Source organism: Camelus dromedarius, chromosome 16 (assembly GCF_036321535.1).
Source record: "Camelus dromedarius isolate mCamDro1 chromosome 16, mCamDro1.pat, whole genome shotgun sequence".
NCBI lineage: Eukaryota > Metazoa > Chordata > Mammalia > Artiodactyla > Camelidae > Camelus > Camelus dromedarius.
The window spans coordinates 11,923,013-11,945,580 of NC_087451.1; the positions used below are offsets into that span (position 1 = coordinate 11,923,013).

General features: G+C 35.4%; 1 protein-coding gene across 1 annotated transcript in view; it reads left to right on the forward strand.

The window, feature by feature from the left end:
• The window catches only part of DHX40 (DEAH-box helicase 40), a 41,450-nt gene extending 20,221 nt beyond the window's left edge, over positions 1-21,229 (forward strand). Inside the window, exons 11-18 of the mRNA XM_010990436.3 lie at positions 645-725; positions 1,336-1,493; positions 14,522-14,636; positions 15,165-15,273; positions 15,979-16,073; positions 18,437-18,506; positions 18,778-19,006; positions 19,947-21,229. Of these exons, the coding sequence (XP_010988738.3) occupies positions 645-725; positions 1,336-1,493; positions 14,522-14,636; positions 15,165-15,273; positions 15,979-16,073; positions 18,437-18,506; positions 18,778-19,006; positions 19,947-20,086 (997 nt within the window). The 3' untranslated portion in view covers positions 20,087-21,229. The remainder of the gene's footprint in view (positions 1-644; positions 726-1,335; positions 1,494-14,521; positions 14,637-15,164; positions 15,274-15,978; positions 16,074-18,436; positions 18,507-18,777; positions 19,007-19,946) is intronic.
• Positions 21,230-22,568: the final 1,339 nt, after the last annotated feature.

A 22,568-nucleotide genomic window follows, 5' to 3' on the forward strand; every position in this document is an offset into this window, starting at 1 on the left:
CTTATTTTCAGGGGATACAAGCAGAAATATTTTGGGGGCAAACTGGCATTATATTTGCAGCTTGTTTGCAGATAGGGAGAAAATGAGTATATACACATACATAAAGCAAATTGGTAAAATTAATTGAAAATATTTACCATTTTATCAAAAACCATTTTGAGGTACTATTAAATAATTTGTAGCTTTTGGCCACTTTCAGTTAATTTTCCTTCACTGTTTTATAATGTAATAAAAACTGTAGAACAAAGAATAAAAGAATAAAGACTGTTAAAAAAAAAAGACTGTAGAACAGAGTAGAGATAAAGAATAAAGACTGTAGAACAGAGCAGACTTGATATTGGCTATAAAGAATGGGGAAAGATTAAGATAAGTAGAGAGGAGTGGTGAGAATGTTCCAGATAAGGGGGATCAGAAAGGAAGTACTTCTTGAATTAAACAGAAGAGTATGATTCAGAAAAAACTGTTTACTCCTTTGCTGAATGTTGATCATGACCATAGAATACTTCTTGAAAAAAGAAAGGGAAAAGAAAGACTTGAAAAATAGAAGGAGAAGTAAAACATTTTAAAGGAATTTTCAAGTGTGTATAAAATCTTACCATGTTCAAGGAATGGAATTTCATTTTATATCTCATTTAAACACACAGGTTTCCCTATTTGGATCCACCTAATGAGAGACTTATTTTGGAAGCTCTTAAGCAACTTTACCAGTGCGATGCTATTGACAGGTAAAAAACCAACCACAACAGATGTTAATTGCTTTTTAAAATAGAGTTCATAATACTTTCCTTTATCAGTACAGAGTGATTTGTTTGAATTGGATAGATTGTCTCACCTGAAATTAGAATTCATCAGCAACCTTTCTTCACCATAATTCTGAAAATGTACCATAAACCTGTTTTGGTTTGATACTGGTATTACTTAACAAGTAATTTCTGAGAACCGTTTCAATGCCAGGCATTGTGTTTGGTACATCAGAATGATAAAGAGCCAGAATCCTTGTACTCATGATTGTGTGATGGGAAGAGATTTGATAATTATCACTGTCTCATATCTTCAAGGACATCTTCTCTGTTTCTGTAGCATTTTGTGTCTTTTATTATACTACTTTATTCTGCCTCCTTATTTAGTTTTTCGGATATATTGGCCCTTGACAGCAGGTTTATCATCTTTACATTTCTCTTATCAATGACCACAGTGTATCATGTTTCTTATATTGAACTGAATTTCTGGAGGTGACTTAAGGAAATCTAAATTATATCTGATTTATTCTGAATGATGAACATTTCATTTGTGCTCTCCCAACGTAGAAAGACTTAATCTTTTCTTTCTATTAAGGAGTGGCCATGTGACCAGATTGGGTTTGTCTATGGTAGAATTTCCTCTTCCTCCACATCTGACATGTGCAGTAATAAAGGCTGCTTCTCTGGACTGTGAGGATCTGTTACTTCCAATAGCAGCAATGCTGTCTGTGGAAAATGTCTTCATTAGACCTGGTAAGAAGTTTATTGATGAGTTGGTTTTTTTTTAATTAATAGATTTTATTTTTTGGAGCAGTTTAAGTTTATAGAAAAATTGAGGGAAGGTGCACACACACAGTTTTCACTATTATTAACATCTTTCATTGGTGTGGTACCTTTGTTACAACTGATGAGCCAATATTGACGCATTATTATTAACTAAAGTCACTGTGTAGTAAACTCTATGGGATTTGACAGATCCATAATGACACATATCCACCATCACAGTATCATAGAGTAGCTTCACTGCCCTAAACATTTCCTGTGCTCCACCTGTTCATCCCTAAATCCCTTCCCCCAAGCCCTTAGTAACCACTGTTGTTTTTACTTTCTCCATAGTTTTGCCTTTTCCAGAATGCCATGTAGTTGGAATAATACAGTATATAGCCTTTTCAGATTGGTTTCTTTAACTTAGCAGTGTGCATTTAAGTTTCCTCCATGTCTTTTTGTGGCATGATACCTCATTTCTTTTTATTGCTGAATAATATTCCATTCTGTGGCATTTAACCATTCACCTACTGAAGAACATCTTGTTTGCTTTCAAATTTTGGCAGTCATGAATAAAGCTGCCATAACATCCGTGTGCAGATTTTTGTGTGAACATTGATTTTTAGCTCATTGCCGAACTGTATAATAAGAATACGTTTAGATTTGTAAGAAACTGCCAAACGTATCTTCCGAAATGTCTGCACCATTTTGCTTTCCCACCAACAATGAATCAGATTCCTGTTGCTTCAGATTCTCACCAGCTTTTGGTGTTGTCAGTGTTTTGGATTTTAGCCATTCTAATAGGTGTGGAGTGATATTTTGTTTCTGTTTTAAATTGCAGATCCCTGATGACATACGATGTTAACAATCTTTTTATGTGCTTATTTTCCATTTGTATTTCTTCTTTGGTGAGCTGTCTGTTCTGGTCATTTTTAATCGGGTTGTTTGTTTTCTTACTGTTGAGTTTTAAGAGTTCTGGAAGGAATTGACATCTTGACAGTGTTATTTTCCTAGACAGGTACATGGAATATCTATTTCGATCTCCAGTAATTCACTGAACATTTGTTTTTTATTTTTAATAGGTGTACTGGGGATTGGACCCAGGACCTCTTGCATGCTAAGCACATACTCTACCGTTGAGCTATACCCTCCCCTCCCACTAATGAACGTTTTTGACGGCTTATATCTAGCCCTGTGGGACATGAAACTGAAGATAAACAACTTTTTCATTCTGTTATCCTTTAACTTAGTTTTTGAATAGAGAGTATATATTGTTCCTGGCTGAGAGTTAATTTCCTTTCACTAGTAAAGGAAGATAGTATGGTAAACCTTTGCCCTGTTGTAGTACCTTAGTAATATATTAACCTTTTTTTCCTAGAATCAAAAGAAATGGTAGTTCAGCCCTTGTACCCTTAGAGATGTGTTTTGAGGTTTCCATGTCTTTTTTGTTTATTCTGTTTCTTTCCTTTCTTGGTGTGTCGGTATGGGGCACAACAAAACACCTTAGTTCATCACTTGTCAGGTTTGCTTTCTTCCAGTGGGGTTGGTGGGGGCAGTGGTTGTCACAATATTTTTCTCCCCCAGGAACTTCTGAGTAGATTGTGTATCTTGCCTGCAACCAGAACTAACAATAGAGTGTGTTATCTCATTAGCCATATCTCTTTATGGCTGTGAGTGCTGGGTCCAGGTTGGTTTATTATTGCAATGATTATACTGGAGGGTATGTTTTTCTATAAAAATACTCTATAGTTTATAATCAGTGTGCTACCTATCCCAAATAGATTGCAGTGTAGTTTTCAGTGTCAGAATTTTGATTCTAATTGTACCCCTAATTGCAATTATATTTTTTCTCGTAAAATACTATATGCAGTTAAATAAGGGTGACGGGCTTTCATTAGGTAATATCAAAGCTAAAAATACTCTAGAAACGATTACAGAGTATTGAAGTGGGAGTCAGGAGATCAGGATTCTAACTTTCCATTGCTAGCTAATCATCTGACTATTGGCCTAGTCTTTCTGGACTTCATTTTTCATTTGTAAAACCAGGGAGTTCGATTAAGAAAAAGGAAATGTTTTTCCTTTTGGAATACTTAAATAGATGAAACAGTCTGGTGTTAGCCTTTTGGGGGGGAAGGGTAACGTATTATTGTAATACAATTTCAAACTTACAGAAATATTGAAAGAATATTGAAGGAACTCTTTTGTGCCTTGTATCTAGCTTCTGCAGTCTTTAACATTTTGCTGCATTTGTTTTATTCTTTCCCTATATGTGTGTATATGTGTGCATGTATACATGTATATATTTATAAAAATGCATTTTATATCTTTTTCTGAATCAATTTAGAGTAAATTGGAAACATTGTGCTCTCTTACCACAAAATATTTACATGTGTATTTACTAAGAACAAGAGCAATCTCTTATTTAACCATAGTACATTTATCAAAATTAGGAAAGTTAACATTGATACAATACTGTTATCTAGTCCAGAATCCATATACATATTGCCCATTGTCCCTAGAGGATACAGAAGTAGTTTCAGAATTGCTAAGCTATACCACTGTGAAAGGCAGCCGTATTACATAACTAGAGTTCAATATTTGCTTACAGTTTCTTTTTTTTTTTTTTTGAGGTAAAATTTACATGTAGTGAAAAGTATAAATCCTAGGTATATAAGTCACTGAATTTTGTGAAATGTGTTCACGTATGTAACCCACACTTCTGTCAAGATATGAAACAGTTTTATCACTCCAGAAAATTCTCTCAGTGCCCCTTCCTAGATCCCATCCCACTTCCTCCCAAGCCAGCCACTTCTCTGATTTTTTTTTTAAAGGCTAATTTTGCTTCTTCTGAAACTTCAGTATACATATAATTATACAATTTGTGTTTTTTTGTGTTTGGCTTCTTTTGGTCAAAATATTGTATGTGAGATTAACCCATCTTCTTGTATGTATCGATGCTTTGTTCTTTTTACTGTTTAGTGGTATCCTGTTGTTTGAACATACTGAAATTAGGTTATCCGTTATCCTATTGATTTGTTTCTTGTTTGGTGCTATTTATGAATACAGCCGTCTTGAAAGCGTTTGTGCAAGTCTTTTTCATTTTTAATTTCTCTTAGGTAAATACCTAAGAAAGAAATAGTTGCATTATTGAGTTTAATTCTTAGAAATTGCAGACTCTTTCTGCAAAGTGACTGTGCCATTTAAAAATCCCATCAGCAGTGTTTGAGAGTGCAGCTTGCACCTCATGTCCTCCTCAGCATTTGGTGTTGCCAGTCACTTTTACTTTGTATATTCTATTATATATTAGGGATACCTCTTTGTGGTTTTAATTTGCATTTTATTGATGAGTAATAATTTGGGTTCCTTTTTTTGGGCGGGGTGGTAATTAGGTTTATTTATTTATTTATTTCTTAATGGAGATACTGGAGATTGAACCCAGGACCTCGTGTATGCTAAGCACATGCTCTACCGCTGAGCTATAACCCCCCCGATCACTTTTTTATGTGATTATTGGTCATTTAGCTGTCTTCTTTGTGTAGTATCTATTACAATCTTTTGCCTATGTTTTTTTTCTTTTGCCTATGTTTTAAATTTAAAATATGTATATATTGAATCTGGGAATTCTTTATTCTAGTTATAAGTTATTTGTTAGGTATGAGTTGCACGTATTTTTTCCAATCTGTGGCTATTTCTTTTTTAGTGGCAGGGTGGGTAATTAGGTTTATTTATTTATTTGTTTTAACAGAGGTGCTGGGGATTGAACCCAGGAGCTCCTACATGCTAGACATGCCCTCTACCACTGAGCTATATCCTTCCCCCTGTGGCTTTTTCTGTTTACTTTCTTAAAGGTGTCTTTTGATGAGAGAGGTTTTGAATTTTGATGAAGTCTAATATATCAGTTTTTTTTCCTTTGGTGGTTATTGCTTTTAGTATATAATTCTTTTCTTCCCCCAAGATAGTGAAAATATCCTTCTTATATCTCTTGATATTTTGACTTAGGAGCTTTATAATTTCTAGCCATTATGTTTTGGACAGTGATCCATCTGAAATTAAGTTTTGTCTGTGGTGTGAGGTAGAGATCTAGGTTACTTTTTTTCCTGTGAGTATCCACGTGTTTCAGCACATTTGTTGAAAAAACTTACTTTCCCCCATTGAATTGCTTTGGCTCCTTTGTTAAAAATCTATGGAAAGTATATGTGTAATAGTCTATTTCTGGACTTTATTTTAGTCCATTGATGTATTTGTCTATCTTTATGTCACTGCCAACTTTGTATTGATTATGTAGCTTTGTGATAAATTTTGAAATCTGATAAATTTTGAAATCACAGTCTGTTTCTTTTTCAGTATTGTTTTGGTTATTCTATATTTTTTGTTCTTCTATATAAATTTTAGAATCAGCGTCTCAGTTTCCTCAAAGTAAGCTTGCTAAGAATTTTGATAGGGATTGTGTTGAACCCTTTGTTGACTTTTTGCTATCTCTTAATATATCCTTGCTCTAGGGGTTATAATATACATCTTTAATCAAAATTTACTCAAAATTAAGATTTTATTCCTTCATGTGAAATATAAGAAACCTTGCAATAGTTTAGTTCCATTTACTCCCCATCATTTGTGTGACTGTCGTCATATATATTAATTTACATACATTATAAACCCCACAATATAGTATTATAATTTTTCCTTTAAATATTCCTATGTCTTTGAAAGAAGAGAAGAAAAGGAAAATTAAGTCTCTCCAGAGCTAGAAGTAGAAGTCCAGGTGTTGGTTTTTAAATTCTTACTTAGAATCCTCTGTCTATGGGTGGGCTGTTGACTTTTTTTTTTTTTTTTTAAGCCTTTCATGTTGTTGAGGTCTTAGGTTTTAAGTATGTGTTCTTTGGTTTTTATCAAGTCCTTGAGGTGGCTTTTGATATCTTGAAGGCCTTTATTTGGGACCTGCACTTTAGGAATACACTGAAAGTGAACTGCATATGTAGACACTCAAGGAAAAGGGAGGCTTCCCTTTGCTAGCCTAATACTTGGCCTTGGTATCTATGGACAGAGGGCAGTCTAATTCTTTAGAATATATTGAGATAATAGCCAATAAGACTATGTCTTGTGTTCTGTGCTTTGATTTGATGGGAAATTTTTCAGTAAGTCTTGCCTTTGTGAAGCACTTTATGTGAGTGATGTTAATGGATATGACACTTGAATTACCCTGAAAGCACTGAGATAACACAGATTTATCAGTGTTTCTAAATACTCCACACAATGAAAATGTAACTGTAAAGCAATGAGTGGCCTTTTCTGTTGTTTTGTTAGAATTAGATTTATTTTCCTTAGATACTGACCTAGGCCTCTTTAAAAAAAATAGGTAGTAACATGTGTTGCTGTTGTCAGATATATTATATTTCTCTGTTATAGGCTTAGCAATACAATTTTATACATAATGTTTCATGTAATTTCTTTTAAAATTGCATAAAAGAATAGAAGAAATAATGATTATACACTTTTTAAAAATTTTACCTACATAGTAACTTTTACTAGTGCTCTTTTATAGTGTCATTCTTGTGTTACTTCCTTTCGTCCTGAATAACTTCCTTTTTTATTCATTGTAAGGCAGGTATGCTGGCAACAAATTCTCTCAGGTTTCGTTATCCAGGAATGGCTTTATTTTGCCTTCATTTTGAAAGATCATTATGCTGGATGTAGGATTCTTAGTTGACAGTTGTTTTCTTTCAGCATTATAAATATATCATCCCACAGTCTTCTGGCTGCCATCATTTCTATTGAGAAATCAATTATTAATTTTATTGAAGTTCTCTTGTGCACAGTAAGTCATTTTTGTCTTGCTGCTTTCAGTGTTTTGGCTATAATATATCTGTGGATTGCTTTGTTTTTATCCTACTTGGAGTTCATTAAGCCTCTTGAATGTGTAGATTAATTTTTTAATCAAATTTTGAAAATTTTTAGCCATTATTTCTTCAAAATTTTTTCTGCCCTATTCTCTCTCTTCTTCTGGCACTTCCATCATGCATGTGTTGGTGTGCTTAAAGATGTTCCGCATTTCTCTAAGACTGCTTATTTTTCTTCATTGTTTTTCCCCTCTGTTCTTTGGATTGCATGATCTCTCTTGATCTGTATTTTGCCACTTCTTTCTTCTACCAGCCCAGATCTGCTGTCGAGCCCCACTTACCAAAGTTTTCATTCTATTTATTGTACCTTTCAACTTCAGAGGTCAGCCACTGTTGGGTCGGGGGTTGTACCCGAGCCCCTTAAGACACTGATGTTTTCACCCTTTACTGTTTGGGTCTATTTTGTGTGATTTGGAGACGATTTTCACAGTTCAAGGAGTTTATGAGTTTGTCCTATGTTCAGCCAAAGACCAGAGGCTCAGACATTCCCTTTGCTTTTGCTCCTCAGAAGGTACAACCTTGGGCATCTACAGTCTTCCAGAACATCAGGACAGCTTTGGTTTTAGCAAATTTCTCAGATCTCTCTGCTAAATGTTTGACTGGTCTCATTTATGACAAACCCATAGCTAATGTCATACTCAGTGGTAAAATGCTGAAAGCTTTCCCTGTAAAATCAGGAACAAGACAAGCATGCCCACTGTAGCCACTTCTGTTTAACATAGTATTGGAAATCCAAGCCACGGCAAGCAGTCAGACAAGAAATATAAGGCATCCAAATTGGAAAGGATGAAGTAAAACTGTTACTATTTGCAGATGATATGATACCTTACATAGAAAACCCTAAAGTCTCCACTAAAAAAATCGTTAGAACTAATACATGAATTCAGTAAAGTTGCAGGTTACAAGATTAACATTCAGAAATCTGTTGCTTTTCTATACGGTAATAGTGATCTATCAGAAAGAGAAAGCAAGAAAATAATCTGTTTAAAATTGCTTTAAAAAGAATAAAAATACCTAGGAATAAACTTAACGAAGGAGGTGAAAGACCTGTACTTTGAAGACTATAAATCATTGGTGAAGGAAATTGAGGATGATACAAAGAAGTGGAAAGATATCTTTTGTTCCTACGTTGGAAGAATTAATAATGTTAAAATGTCCATACTACCCAAAGCAATCTATAGATTTAATGCAACCCCTATCAAAATGCCCCTTACATTTTTCACAGAACTAGAACAAATAATCCTAAAATTTATATGGAACCACAAAAGGCTCCAAATTGCCAAAGCAATCTTGAGAAAAAAGATCAAAACTGAAAGTAACATACTGCCTGACTTCAGACTATACTACAAAGCTATAGCAATCAAAGCAGCATGGTACTGGCACAAAAACAGACACATAGATCAATGGAACAGAATGGGGAGCTGAGAAGTAAACCCATGCACTTATGTCAGTTGATCTACAACATACGAGGCAAGACTGTACAATGGAGAAAAGACAGTCTCTTTAATAAGTGCTAGGAAAACTAGATGGTTCCATACATGTAGAGTGTGTGAAAAAGCATGTATAAAAGAATGAAATTAGAACATTTTCTCACACCATTTATAAAAATAGACTAAAAATGGATTAAAAGAAAAGAAAAGAAACCATAAAACTAGAAGAGAACATAGGCAGAACACTCTGACATAAGTCATAGCAATATTTTTTTAGATCTATCTCCTAAGGCAAAAGAAACAAAAATAAACAAGTATGATCTAATTAAACTTAAAAACTTTTTCACAGAAAAGTAACCATTGACAAAACAAAAAGACAAAAAAACCTATTGAATGGGAGGAAATATTTGCAAATGATATGACTGATAAGGGGTTAATATCCAAAATACATAAATAGCTCATGAAACTTAATATCGAAAAAAAGAACCAAACTGATTAAAATATGGACAGAAGACCTGAATAGACATTTTCCAAAGAAGATATACAAATGGCCAACAGGTACATGAAAAAATGCTCAATATCGCTAATCTGCAGACAAATTCAAATCAAAACCACAGTGAGATATCACCTCACACCTGTCAGAATGGCTACCATCAAAAAGTCTACAGATCACAAATATTGGCAGGGATGTGGAGAAAAAGGGAACCCAAGTATACTATTGAGAATGTAAATTGATGCATCCAGTATGGAAAACAGTATGGAGGTGCCTCAGAAAACTAAAAATAGATCTGTCTTATGATCCAGCAATTCCACTTCTGGGTATATATCAGAAGAAACTGAAAACACTACTTTGAATAGATACATGCACCCCAGTGATCATAGCCATAGCCATACATTATTTACAATAGCCAAGATATGGAAGCAACCTAAGTGGTCACCAACAGATGATGGATAAAGAATATTATTCAGCCATAAAAAAGGATAATATTCAGCCATTTGCAACAACGTGGATGGACCTAGAGAAATAAGTCAGAGAAAGACAAATACTATACTTTTTTTTTTTTCATATTTAAGATGCCTACAAAGAGGTTTTTTTCTTTCTTTTAGGCAACAAAATATTTTTCAGTCCTTGACATCTCACTCTCATCTAGCACCACAGATGCAAGACAAATACTGTTTGTTATCACTTATATGTGGTCTAAAAAAATTAAAACAAATGAATTCATATAACAAAACAGAAACAGACTCACAGATACAGAGAATAAGCTAGTGGTTATCAGTGGGGAGAAGGAAGAAGGGATGGACAAGATAGGGGTGTGGGAATAAGAGATAGAAACTATTATATATAAAACAGAAATAGACTCATGGACATAGAAAACAAACTGGTTACTGTGGGGAAAGGTGGGGAGGAATAGTTTAGGAGTTTGGGAATAAAAGATACACATTACTATATGTAAAACAGATAAACAACAAGGACCTACTGTATAGCACAGGGAATGATACTCAGTTTCTTCTAATGAGCTATAATAGAAACATTTGGAAAAATACCTGTATATGTATAGCTGAAATGCTTTGCTGTACTCCTCAAACATTGTTAATTGACTACACTTCAATAAAAAATATTTTTTAAAATAATAAAATGTAAGGGGATTTTAAAGTCAAAAGAGGAACTACTGTGTATAAAATAAGCAACAAGGACATATGGTACTGCATAGGGAAATATAGCTATTAGTTTGTAATAACTCTAAGTGGAGTATAATCTAAAAATACTGCATCACTGTGTTGTACACCTGAAACTAATACTATAAATCAACACTACTTTAATAAAAATAATTTTAAGGGAGAGGGTCTAGTTCTATGGTACAGTGCGTGCTTAGCATGCATGAGGTCCTGGGTTCAATCCCCAGTACCTCCACTAAAATAAATAAAAATAAAACTAATTCCACTCCCCCCCCCCCCAAAATAAAGAGAATTATAATTAAGAGAAGTTTGGCTGGTCTGCCTCTGTTTGTATCACACTGAGCTGTTAGTCTCCACTGATTGGTAGCTGATTGCTCTGTTGTTTTTGAAAGTCCCCTGGGGCATAAATTGCTCCATAGTTCGATCCAGATAAAAGTTGGGCACCTCAGCAGGGGCAGAGTATTGCCAATCTTTGACAGTCCTTGTTCCTGCCCTCCCCTGGGAAGAACCTCTGTGCTGTGGAGCAGGAGCTGAGGGTTGATTGGGAACGCCTGGTCTTCTCTGGTTGCCCCAGCTGGGCCCTCCCTATAGAGCAGAAGCTTGCAATGGGAGGTGCTGGGAACTGGTTCCTACTTGAATGCAGTGCTTCCTGCTGTTCTTACTGAAATCCATAGATTCAATCTCCAGAAGCTTTGAATATTTATCTTTGGTAATTTTGACTAGTTTAACAGATGTCTCTGAGAGTGCAGTTTCACCTAACTCCTCATACCACCATTCCTAATATACATCAGTAGCTGAAAATTAAAACAGAAAAGGAATTAAGTGAAAAGCAAGTCTTCCTGTCCTAAACATGTCCCCAGGTCTGATACCTGGAGGCAGCGATCGCTGCCAGTTTCTTACTCATACTGAGAGAGATACTCTTGCTATATATGCACATATGATCTAGACTTCCTTTTTAAACTTAGGTCATCAAGAACTTCAGCTGCCGCAAAATGCAGCTTCAGTTTTTGAGCATGTGACTTACTGAGGTCTTGTTACACCCAAAAATGTGTATTGGATTTCCAGCTGCTTTTAAGTGCGTATATGGTCTTTGTAGGTTAAACAGTCCTTTCTGGCTTGGATCTTAGTCATTGTAGATCACCTGATTTAGTTTATTACATACTTACCGGTAAGACCAGTTGGTATTCTCAAATCTAACATTGAACAAATATTTTAAACATCGAAATGATGATACTGTCACCATTTTTAGTAATCTCTTTTGCTCTAGTAAACTGTACACAATGTCTGGTGTAGATACTGCTTTAGAAGTCAAAAAATGAAGTGAGGGCTCTTAAATATTTTTAAGCCTTAAAATGAAACAAATTTAATCTAACATTGTGTTTTAAAGTTTTTAATTGTTTTAACTGAGATATTTGAGAAGTAAGGGGTACTTAATGTGTATATGACCCTTAAAGCTTTATTCCCCTGCTTCAGCTCTGAGGATTGTTGTTACAAAAGCCCTTCCTGTGTGATAGTTTTGTATTCTGATTGATTGTTAGATAGAAAAGCACTGAGTTCTCCTCCCAAAGGGAGAAGTTCAGCTGATACACCTTGTTCTGCTTCTTCAGCTTCTTATTTATAGTTTTTGCCTCGATAGCATCTACCTATTTGCATGAGGTAAAACCAATAATAGAATTTCATCTGGGGAAAGATAACAAGTTAAAGAAAATGACAAGTCTACTGGGAAAGGAATTAAAGATGGATTGTCAAAATATTGTGTAGTCAGAGGATAAACTTACTGAGATTGTCATAACTGTGTGTGATACGGTTTTTGATTTTCCTATACAAATCCTGAATTTACTGTGAGACTTCTGCCAATTTTAATTTTAATTAATTAGATTATTTTGAGGGAAGAGTTAGGGAAAAGGAACACAAATATGTTCTGTATGTTGTCTTCAAGAATAAAGGGGGAGAGAGAGAGGCACAGAGAGAAGGTAACAGGAGTGTGGGAAGGACAGCCGGAAAAAGCAATGTGCCTTCTGCATTTTTCAGAGTGTGAGCAGGTAGCCACTCTAAACAACAGAGATCCAACACTAACCATGCAGTTAATTTTCACAAACTATAAACTGAGTTTAGAATTTTAATCCACTAAAACTTATTGTAGTTATTCCGACGTTTCAATAAGAGATGGTAAGCCATCTGTGTAAATTGCTAAAGCAGGTATTAGAGCCAAATCGAACATTTCTAGGATTGCCTGGAGGCAGAGAAGGGAAGAACTGAACCATAATGGGAAGCTTCTCTGAGGCTACATAGCCCAGGCATCCAAGGTAGCTGACACTCAACATTTTTATAGCAGGGAATTCAATTCAAAGATCCAGGAGCCCCTGGCTGATAGGTAGGCTTGGCTCCTAGTGTTGGCAGCCAAGGCAGCGTTGATACTTGAATCTAGTACAATTTGACTTTTGGCATAATACCTTCCAGGCAGTGGATTGGGTGCATGAAATTAGGTGTTTTGACTTAAAAATCAGTATCCCTAACTGGTTCAAGCATTATATCTTCAGCTTGGTAGCGTCATTTGTATGACCTATGATAAATCATATTCACTCTTTTTTTGTCTCCAGCTGCTTCCTTCAGTTGTTACCTACATCACATAGGTGGAACCCACTTAAAGCCTGGGATGGAGGACTTTGTATCTTCATGAGTGTTTTGTTTAATCAGATTGCTTTCCTCCTAATACCAGGAACTCCTGCTTTGCAGATTCACAGTGTGGTCTGTGTAAGTGCTGCTCCCTGGCATCAGGCAACATGGCGCCTCTGCTAAATCTAGTTGTGATTGGTAGACTGATGGAATAGGAATTGTGGTTTGATGTCATACAGAGAGGAAAGAATCCCTGGGAAGTTTGTGGGGGGGAAAGGTGGAGGGGTGCCCTCTGAAAGATTAGCCTGGGTAAAGTGGTATGTGGGGAACTTGAGCAATCAGAGAACAAATCATTCCTGAGTAGGATCTGGTCAAAGTCAGTAACAGATAAATATCAAAAACATGATGTTAAGCAATAGAAGCCAGACACAAAGCGCATTTATACAAGGTTTAGAAACAGATAATACCTTTCTGTGGGGTAGAAGTTAGGATATGGTTATCCTTGTGGAGGGGAACAGGTAGTTATTGGAAGGATAGCAAAAGGAGAGCTCTGGGATGCTGATAATCTGCTTGTTGATCTGGGTGTTGGGTACATTGGTATGTAATGTTTGTGAGCATTCACTGAGCTGTACACTTATGGTCTGTGTCATTTTCTGTATGAGTGATATACTTCAGTATAAAGTTAAAAAAGAAAAGTTTGTAGTAGTTCAGTTCTGCATATATGATGGTCCTAATTGTCCATAATTAGGAATTGAATTAAATAGGGACTGGTTACATAGTTTTATGTTTCTTATACTCCTGAGAAATACAAGGTAGGTTTTTTGAGAATGAGTAATTCTGTATGTACTGGCATTAAACTGTTGTTAAATAAATAAAGGAAGTTTCAGAAGGTATATCCCACTTCTGTAAAAATAAACCGCTGTACACAATGCTTGTATTATCTATAGAAAATATCTTGAAGAACACACACTAAAAAATTAACAATTGTTAGCCTAGAGGATTGTTTTATAGATAATGTGTCAAAGTGGGGAACTTTGAGCTTTTACATTTTATATATATTATATATATATTTTACATTGTATGTATATATATATTTTCTGTGAGCATGGGTTACTCTTATGGTAAAAAATGAATTTAAAAAATAAATTCCAAACACTATTTTAAAGGTGAATTGATTAGCAGAAGTAATGTAGCTATTCTGATAAAATCTCCCAAGAATGGTTAAAAGAAGAAAGGAGTCGTGGGAGTAATTAGATTCCCTGCAGAAGGGTTAGTATAGTTCTTCCTTATTCCACCCCAGAGGATGAGGCAGATTTTAATGAGCTTGAATAAAGGAAGTGAATGTACGCACTTGATGTAAAGTAGAACTAAATTGCCTCACCAATTGCCATTTTAGTTGATCCAGAGTACCAGAAGGAAGCAGAACAGAGACATCGAGAACTGGCAGCTAAAGCTGGAGGATTTAATGACTTTGCAACTTTAGCTGTCATCTTTGAACAGTGCAAATCAAGGTATGTGAGATAGTTCTATGTACTGGCAAGTGCAAGTTTGAAATAGAGCTCCGATATATACTTTGTGACTTTAGATAATAAGGTTCTGTGGGGATGATACTGACCTCAAGGTATTTTTGTGAACATTTGTGAGATTTATCTATATCAGATGACTATGACTTAGTAATCATTTATTATGTAACATTAATTCTCTTCTTTCTTCTCTCCTTAAACCTTTCCTGAAAATGACCTTATAGAATTTTGGTTCTGTTTAAATAGCTTAAATGAGAAAGTGATTGGATATTTGTTAAAGCATGTTTGTCTAAAAAGAAACCTATTTACAAATTATTTTTTAATTCACTCAGAGGCACCTACATCAATTTGTTTTTTTTCCAAATTCCTTAAAGTGCTTTTTAATTAATTGGGCAGGTCTCATAAGAGAGCTGATAGTTGCTTATGGGTTTCTAGTTTTGCTATAGAAATGAGAATGTTAGACTGTCCTTCCCTTATAGAAGATATTTTCAAGACACCAGTATTTTTGCTTTGCAGTGGAGCTCCAGCTTCGTGGTGCCAAAAACATTGGATTCATTGGAGGTGCTTATTTTCTGCATTTCGTGTTGAAGCTCAACTTAGAGAGCTAATCAGGAAGCTTAAACAGGTGATTGCTATACTGGTTTTTCCCTAGAGAATTATTTTCTCAAGACCCTGTGAGTACTCTACCCAAAACCATGTGTGTTATAAGGTGTTCTAGAATGGCTTGTAGTAATAGCCGCCATTCCTAACCCTGTTTAAGCACCCAGCTCTGTCCTCCCTTATCCTTTTAGGAGGTTCTTCTCCTGGCCTTGGGTAATTTCCTCACGTTCATATGCTAATCGGTCCTCAGCTGAACACTTGGGGCCCTTCTGCAGATCTTTGGAGTTGTCTGTGCAGTTCTTTTATCTCCTGAACTCTGGCCTAGGAGCTCTAGCTATCTTGGTCTTCCTGGATTCTCAGTTCTGTCTCTTTAACTCAGGGAGTTCTCCAGGATTCCTCTTGGGTTTTTCCTTTCCTGCGCCTTGGTCGGGAATGTCTCTCAAGGTTGACTGTAAGCTGGGGCAGTTGTTGGGCTTACTTCATTTGCTTTCCTTACTTCATTTACTTCCAGAGATCACTGTCCTTCATTGCTTCATATATAGTGTTTTGGAAATCATTATTTCATGTTTTGTCCATTTTTTTGGTTGTTTCATGCAGGAAGGTAAATATGGTCCCTCTTACTCCATATTCACCAGAAACGGAAGTCTTTAGAAATATGGATTTTTCAAAATAAAAGATTATTTCAGATTGTTCTGTGGGATTTACCACTATACATATATTCTTTTGATAGCAAAGTGATTTCCCAAGAGAGACCTTCGAAGGCCCTAAACACGAAGTATTACGAAGATGTCTTTGTGCAGGTTATTTCAAAAATGTAGCTCGAAGGTAAGCGAAAAGAGCTTGAGAGATGGCTAGAGGAATACTGCTATATTTGATGACAATATTGAACTATTTAATATTAAAGATTGACAGTTTGATTTAAGTTCTGTGATTATGATGACATCAGTCACAATGACCTTTTTCATAATTGCCACTTGTGCAGGGGGAGCTGCGGTGACTCAGAGTGGGATATTAAGCTCAAGTGGGGTAGGAGGGGAGTCTGTAGGACAGCTGACCAGAATGAGATATTAGCGTCTAAGCTGAGTGACAGTGGCTTTCTTGCAGAGGGGCAAGGATTGGGGAAGGTACTCACATGGGGGTCGTTTGGTGTTGAGTGTCAGAGTCTGAAGGCATTTTTGTAGGGAAAGGGGTAAGAGTGGTGGTGATGGAGATTTGTGATACAGAGGAATTGATCACATAATTGAATGTATTAAGGATAATGGTGAAGGGAGTTAGAAATACTGAAAGGGAGAAAACAAGAATGAGCCCTGTGGTGCTGATTGGGATTTCAGGTTTTATGGTGGTTTTAATATAGTTAGATGGGTGGATAGATAGATATGGTAATAAAAATAGATGTTACTGTGTGTGTATATATAAAATACATATATTTGTATGTGTGTAAATATTTACATACATATGTACCCTGTGTGCTGGACTGGGAGCAATGACGCTATAATAGCAATAAATACACTTGTGCCCAGATCTTGACTTGGAACAACCATCTGCTACATAAAGGACCCAGGGCTCTTTGGAGAAATAGGGCTTAGAAAGTACATAATGGGCCTGAAACATCTTATTTTGCCAGCAAGCAAAGAAGTGATTATTGAAGGTTGAGGCCACGTCAGAAGTACACAGGAGCCAGCTTGAATAGGCCTCAACTGATCAAAGATGCGACATTTTGAGCATTGAAATAAATAATGATAGTAATTGATTATATAACCCACTAAATAAAATGAGAATCATGGGTCTATAATCATAAAATGATAAATCAATAAATTAAAAGTTTAATGACAACTGGAATGACAACATAGCGAGCACCTTTTCCACAAAATTCTTGTTAATTACGAAAGGGAAAAGTAACTTCTCAGTGAAGAAACCTGGCCAATGTTCCCTAAATCAAGCGATCAAAGTGAACATCAACAGTAATGAAACAAATCGAAAGCATATTCCTCCTGATAGGATATAATGGAAACACAGCATCACTTCTGTGATGTTCCTGCCAAAGACCTGCAACCTGAATCTAATCCTAAAACAGACAAAATCAAATTGAGGGACATACTACAAAATAACTAGCCTATAATCTTTAAAGGTGTCAAGATCATGAAGGTTGAAGAAAGAGTGGGGGGGGGGTGTTTATTCCAGAATGAAAGAGACTAATGGGCCATGAAAAGTAAAGGCAATACATGATTCTGAACTGGATCCTTTTGCTATAAAGGATTATTATTAGGACATGTGATAAAACTTCAGTGGGGTCTGAGGATTAGATGTTAGTAATGTATCAGTGTTAATTCCCTGGTTTTGATGGTTGTATTATGGTTTTGTAGGATAATGTCTTTGATTATAGGAGATGAACAATCGGGTATTTGGGGATGATGGGGCATAAGGGTAGTGACTTACTTTCAAAAGGTTCAAGGAAAAAAGATTATTGTGTTGTACAAATATGTACTAAACTGTACAGATATATATACAAATAATTATAACAGTCTGATCTGGGTTATAATAGGAATTGAATATATATAAAGTTCTATAGGAAATCAGTTGTGACAATTGAGCTAGGGCTGTTACTTTGACAAGTTTTTGGAATAATATCTATGTAGGGAAGGATAGAAGAAGATAATATGAAGTTAAGAACATGAATTAGAAAAATTATAGACAAAATGTTCTAATAGTGAAATTTAGAATAGTGAAAATTGTTTATACCTTTAAAAAGAGATAAGGCATGATATAATGTAAATACTGTATTTAAGTCAGAAAACCTATATTTGGGACTTACTTTCACCATACATTAGCTCCGTGGCCTTGAGAAAGTTAATTAATTTATTTGAATCTCAGTTTTGACCCTTTAATAATGTACCTGGCTCATAGTTCTTTTGAGGCTTTATTATAAAAGCATTTTGGAAATTCTAACGCATAAATACAATATTATTGTTAATTAACCAGAAATATTTATACTGAACTGAAATGACTAAGTTGTATCATTAGTTTTAAAATGAATTGGTAGAGAGGTTATAGTGGCAGTTGAATGAATATAAATCTCTGCTCATAGTGCTCTCTGTAGTAGAACACATTGTAATTGTTCATTGTTAGCGCTCTACTTATTTCATTGTTTTACTCTTCTTGTATTTATCCTTTGGTTTTTCGGTTCTTAGATCTGTCGGGAGAACATTTTGCACAATGGATGGGCGTGGAAGCCCAGTTCACATTCATCCTTCCTCAGCAGTAAGTACCTTATTTTTAGTAAAAGGAAGAAATGTGTAAAGATGTAGGAATAAGTAATACACCGATGTCTTCTACTTTTTGCTTTGAGGATAAGTTTACATATATCTATATTACATATAGCTGTAAAGGCATTGGTTGGCCCATGCCTCCTGTTTGATTAAAGAATATAGAAATTAATTCAGAAGAGTTTGTGCTGTTAGTATTTGGTTGGCCTAATATGGAATAAGGCAGGTTATTGTGTTATCATCCTTAAATGAATTCTTTTGTGTAGCTTCATGAACAGGAAACCAAACTTGAATGGATCATTTTTCATGAGGTATTAGTTACCACCAAAGTCTACGCAAGAATTGTATGTCCAATTCGTTATGAATGGGTAAGGGACTTGTTACCCAAGTTGCATGAATTTAATGCACATGATCTGAGCAGTGTGGCCCGACGTGAAGTGAGAGAAGATGCAAGAAGGAGGTGGACAAATAAGGAAAATGTGAAACATCTAAAGGGTGAGCGAATTGCTTGTTCTGGAGCATAAATGTCCTAATTCTCATAAAACTACAGAAATATTATTACAGAGCTTAGATTCTGGCTCTGTCTCCTCAGAAAAGTAAAGAGTTGTCATGAGTCTCAGACTCCTTCTTCCCTTCCAGTTTATCATGTTTTCCTTAGCCCCTCTGTCCAAAATTATTAAAAACAATATCTATTGAGCTTTTGCCATGGGCTAACATTACCCCGTTACTGTAACCCATTACAGGGTTTTACAGTAACCCTATGAGGTAACTACATATTCCTACTTTACAGATGAGGAAACACTTAGCAGTGTGCAATAATTTGCTGAACACTCCATAGCTAATATTTGGGGAATCTGGATTTGGAATTCAAGGAATTTGACTCTGTGGCCTCTACTCTTAATCATTACACTATATTACTTCCCGGTAGTGCTTTCTTTACTTTTTTTTGTTGTTGTTTATAAAACCTCAGAACATCTTCTACCCTCCACCCCCACCCCCCAAGGGGATTCTTCCTTGATATGTTAGGTCCTTAGTTGGGAGGTAGAAACAGTTGTGGTACTGAACTAGGACAGCTTAATTCTCAGCTCACATATAATTGATGGAGCAAATTATATTATCCTTATTTAACAGCACTGAGAAATAGAATGGTGGGTTTTGCCCAAGATTATAGAAGAGTCTTTGGAAATGTTATCTACCAGGTGTTCTGTTACAGTGTGTAACTACACTGCATGCTTGAATTAGGGTCAGTTTTTCTGACTCCTCAAGGCCACTGTGCTCTTATTTTTTAACCATAGACTATATCTTTTCTTTTGAAAGGGCAAAATTTAATTTCCTTTTTTCCCACTTAACATTGAAAAATCAGGGCATCTCTTTCTCTTAATATTTCTAATACTGAAACTCAAAGTTTTACTGGATTAATTTGTAATGTTTTCAGATGGAATATCAAAAGAAGTCCTAAAGAAAATGCAAAGAAGAAATGACGATAAATCCATATCAGATGCGCGTGCCCGTTTCCTTGAGAGAAAGCAGCAGAGGTCCCAGGATCACAGTGACACACTGAAGGAAACAGGCTAAGCAGTGAACCCTCCAATTCAGGAAGTAGGAAAAGCAGCCAGAAAATGTGCTTCTACTTTGCCATTTATGTCAGACAGCACTACCAAGAGGAAGTGGTCGGCAGCTGTTATTAGCATACGAGTTAAAAGCAAATCAAAGTTCATCAGTACCAATAAATGGAATTTTCAAAGGAAAGATTGGGTGGCCATAGTCATAGGCAATGACACATGAAACCAATGAAAGACAATACACGTGATGTTTTCCTCACTTCAATTTTGCTGGCCTTAACTGGTATCAAATGCTGTCATTGAGATATTTTCAAAGAACATTGAATTGTATTTAATCAGCGTGTATTCCATTTGCATTGAAGCATTAAAAATTATTTTCCTTAAATCTCTTTAAGGCCTTCTTGTTGCTATTAGAATAGTATATCAGGTTATCAGGTATGTGACCATTTCCTTCAGAAGGCTGAACATAAGAGGTTTTTACTCAGCAATACTTAGATGTCTAACCATATAATTGCTACAGAGCTTTATAGATATTTAGAGAAAAGAATCAATTAGTAAATAAGAAAATTGCCTATGGCAAGATTCTTTGTTGAACTAATATTAATCTTTAAGTTGATTTTTCTGGGATTATACAAATTCCTTTTTATATAAAAGTATATTGTTTAAAACAGTAGCTATAGCCATTAACCAAAGGACAGATGATATATATATATGTTCTTTTTTCAGCTGTCCCTACATACTTGTATCAGCACCATGTATGTAGGTATGACAGTGTTTAAAACAGCCCCTCCACTGGCCTACTCTCTTGCCTCCAGCTGCTAGGGTAGGACCATTTAAACATCTATTATGCTGATCTTGAGATGGGATTTTCAAAGCAGTGAATACTACATCACCAGTGTTTCAAATTGGAACCTTGAGGCTAGTTAGTATCACACTCAGGCCACACTCAGCACTTGCCCACTCTTGTTGTTTACTGCCTTGTATTCTAGTTATTTGTGTATTTGTCTGTCTCCCCCACTAGATTATACGCTCCTTGTGGGCAGGGACTCTGTCTTTTTCATCTTTGTATCTTTCATGGCACCTAGCACAGTGCTTTGCCCATAGTAGTCACTCAGTGTTTGTTAAATAAAGCTATTAGTGTCATTAAAATTCAAAAGGCAGTATAATGTGTGTTTTTAGATATTTTCTTGCAAAATTTAAGACTCTAAAATTTGTATAGGTAACTCACTCTTCTGCAGTTATTTCCTTTGGCATCTAAACAGTTTTCTGTTCATTATTAGAAACTTGAAGACTTTATTGAAAAATCACATGAGGATTCAAATCCATGTGTTTGTTCTTGAAGTAAGGTGAGTGGTTTCTCTGAACATTCCCAGAATTGTTAATTTGTTCATTTAAATCTTCAGTGTTGTAGACACTGTTTCAGCACATGAGTCCTATCAGTTTCTCTTTTCAGGTTTATATGTCAGGAATTTCCTTAGATATGATGGGGGTGTATGTGGATTCTTAGAATGAAAGCTCTTTTATTTCAGTAAGTATTTATTGAGCATACATTCTAAATCTGTGGCCTTTATTTATAATATCATCAGCTGTCCCTATAATGTTCTTTTTTTTAAACATTTTTTTATTGAGTTATAGTCATTTTACAATGTTGTGTCAAATTCCAGTATAGAGCACAGTTTTTCAGTTATACATGAACATGCATATATTCATTGTCACATTCTTTTTTGCTGTGAGCTACCACAAGATCTTGTGTATATTTCCCTGTGCTATACAGTATAATCTTGTTTATCTATTCTACATATGCCTGTCAGTATCTACAAATTTTGAACTCCCAGGTCCCAATAATGTTCTTTATAGCATTTTCCTCCAGTTGAGGATCCAGTCAAGAATCATGTATTGTATTTAATCTCCTTTAACCTGGAAAAGGTCCTCTGTCTTTCTTTGTCTTTCATATTTCACATTTTTTAAAATTGAAGTATAGTTGACCTATAATACTGTGTTATTTCCAAGTGCACAGCATAGTGATTTGATATTTCTACACAATGATTATCACAATAAATCTAGTTACCATCTGTCACTATATACAGATATTACAGTATTATTGACTATACTTCCCATATTTCATACCCATGACTCATTTATTTTGTAACTTAAGTTAGTACCTCTTGATCTCCCTCACCTATTTCACTGATCGTGCTTCCCCTCTGGCAACCACTTACTTGTTCTCTGTATCTATGACTGTTTGTTTTGTTATGTTTGTTCATTTGTTTTTTAGATGCCACGTGTGAGTGGTGGAATCATTCTTTTTTCTAGCTGAGCAATATTCCATTGTAAATATATAAACCACGTCTTCTTTATTCATTCATCCATCAGTGGACACTTAGGTTGCTTCCATATCTTGACTACTGTAAATAATGCTGCAATGAACATAGGAGTGCATATATCTTTGAATTAGTGTCTTTATTTTCTTTGGAAAAATACCCAGAAGTGGAATT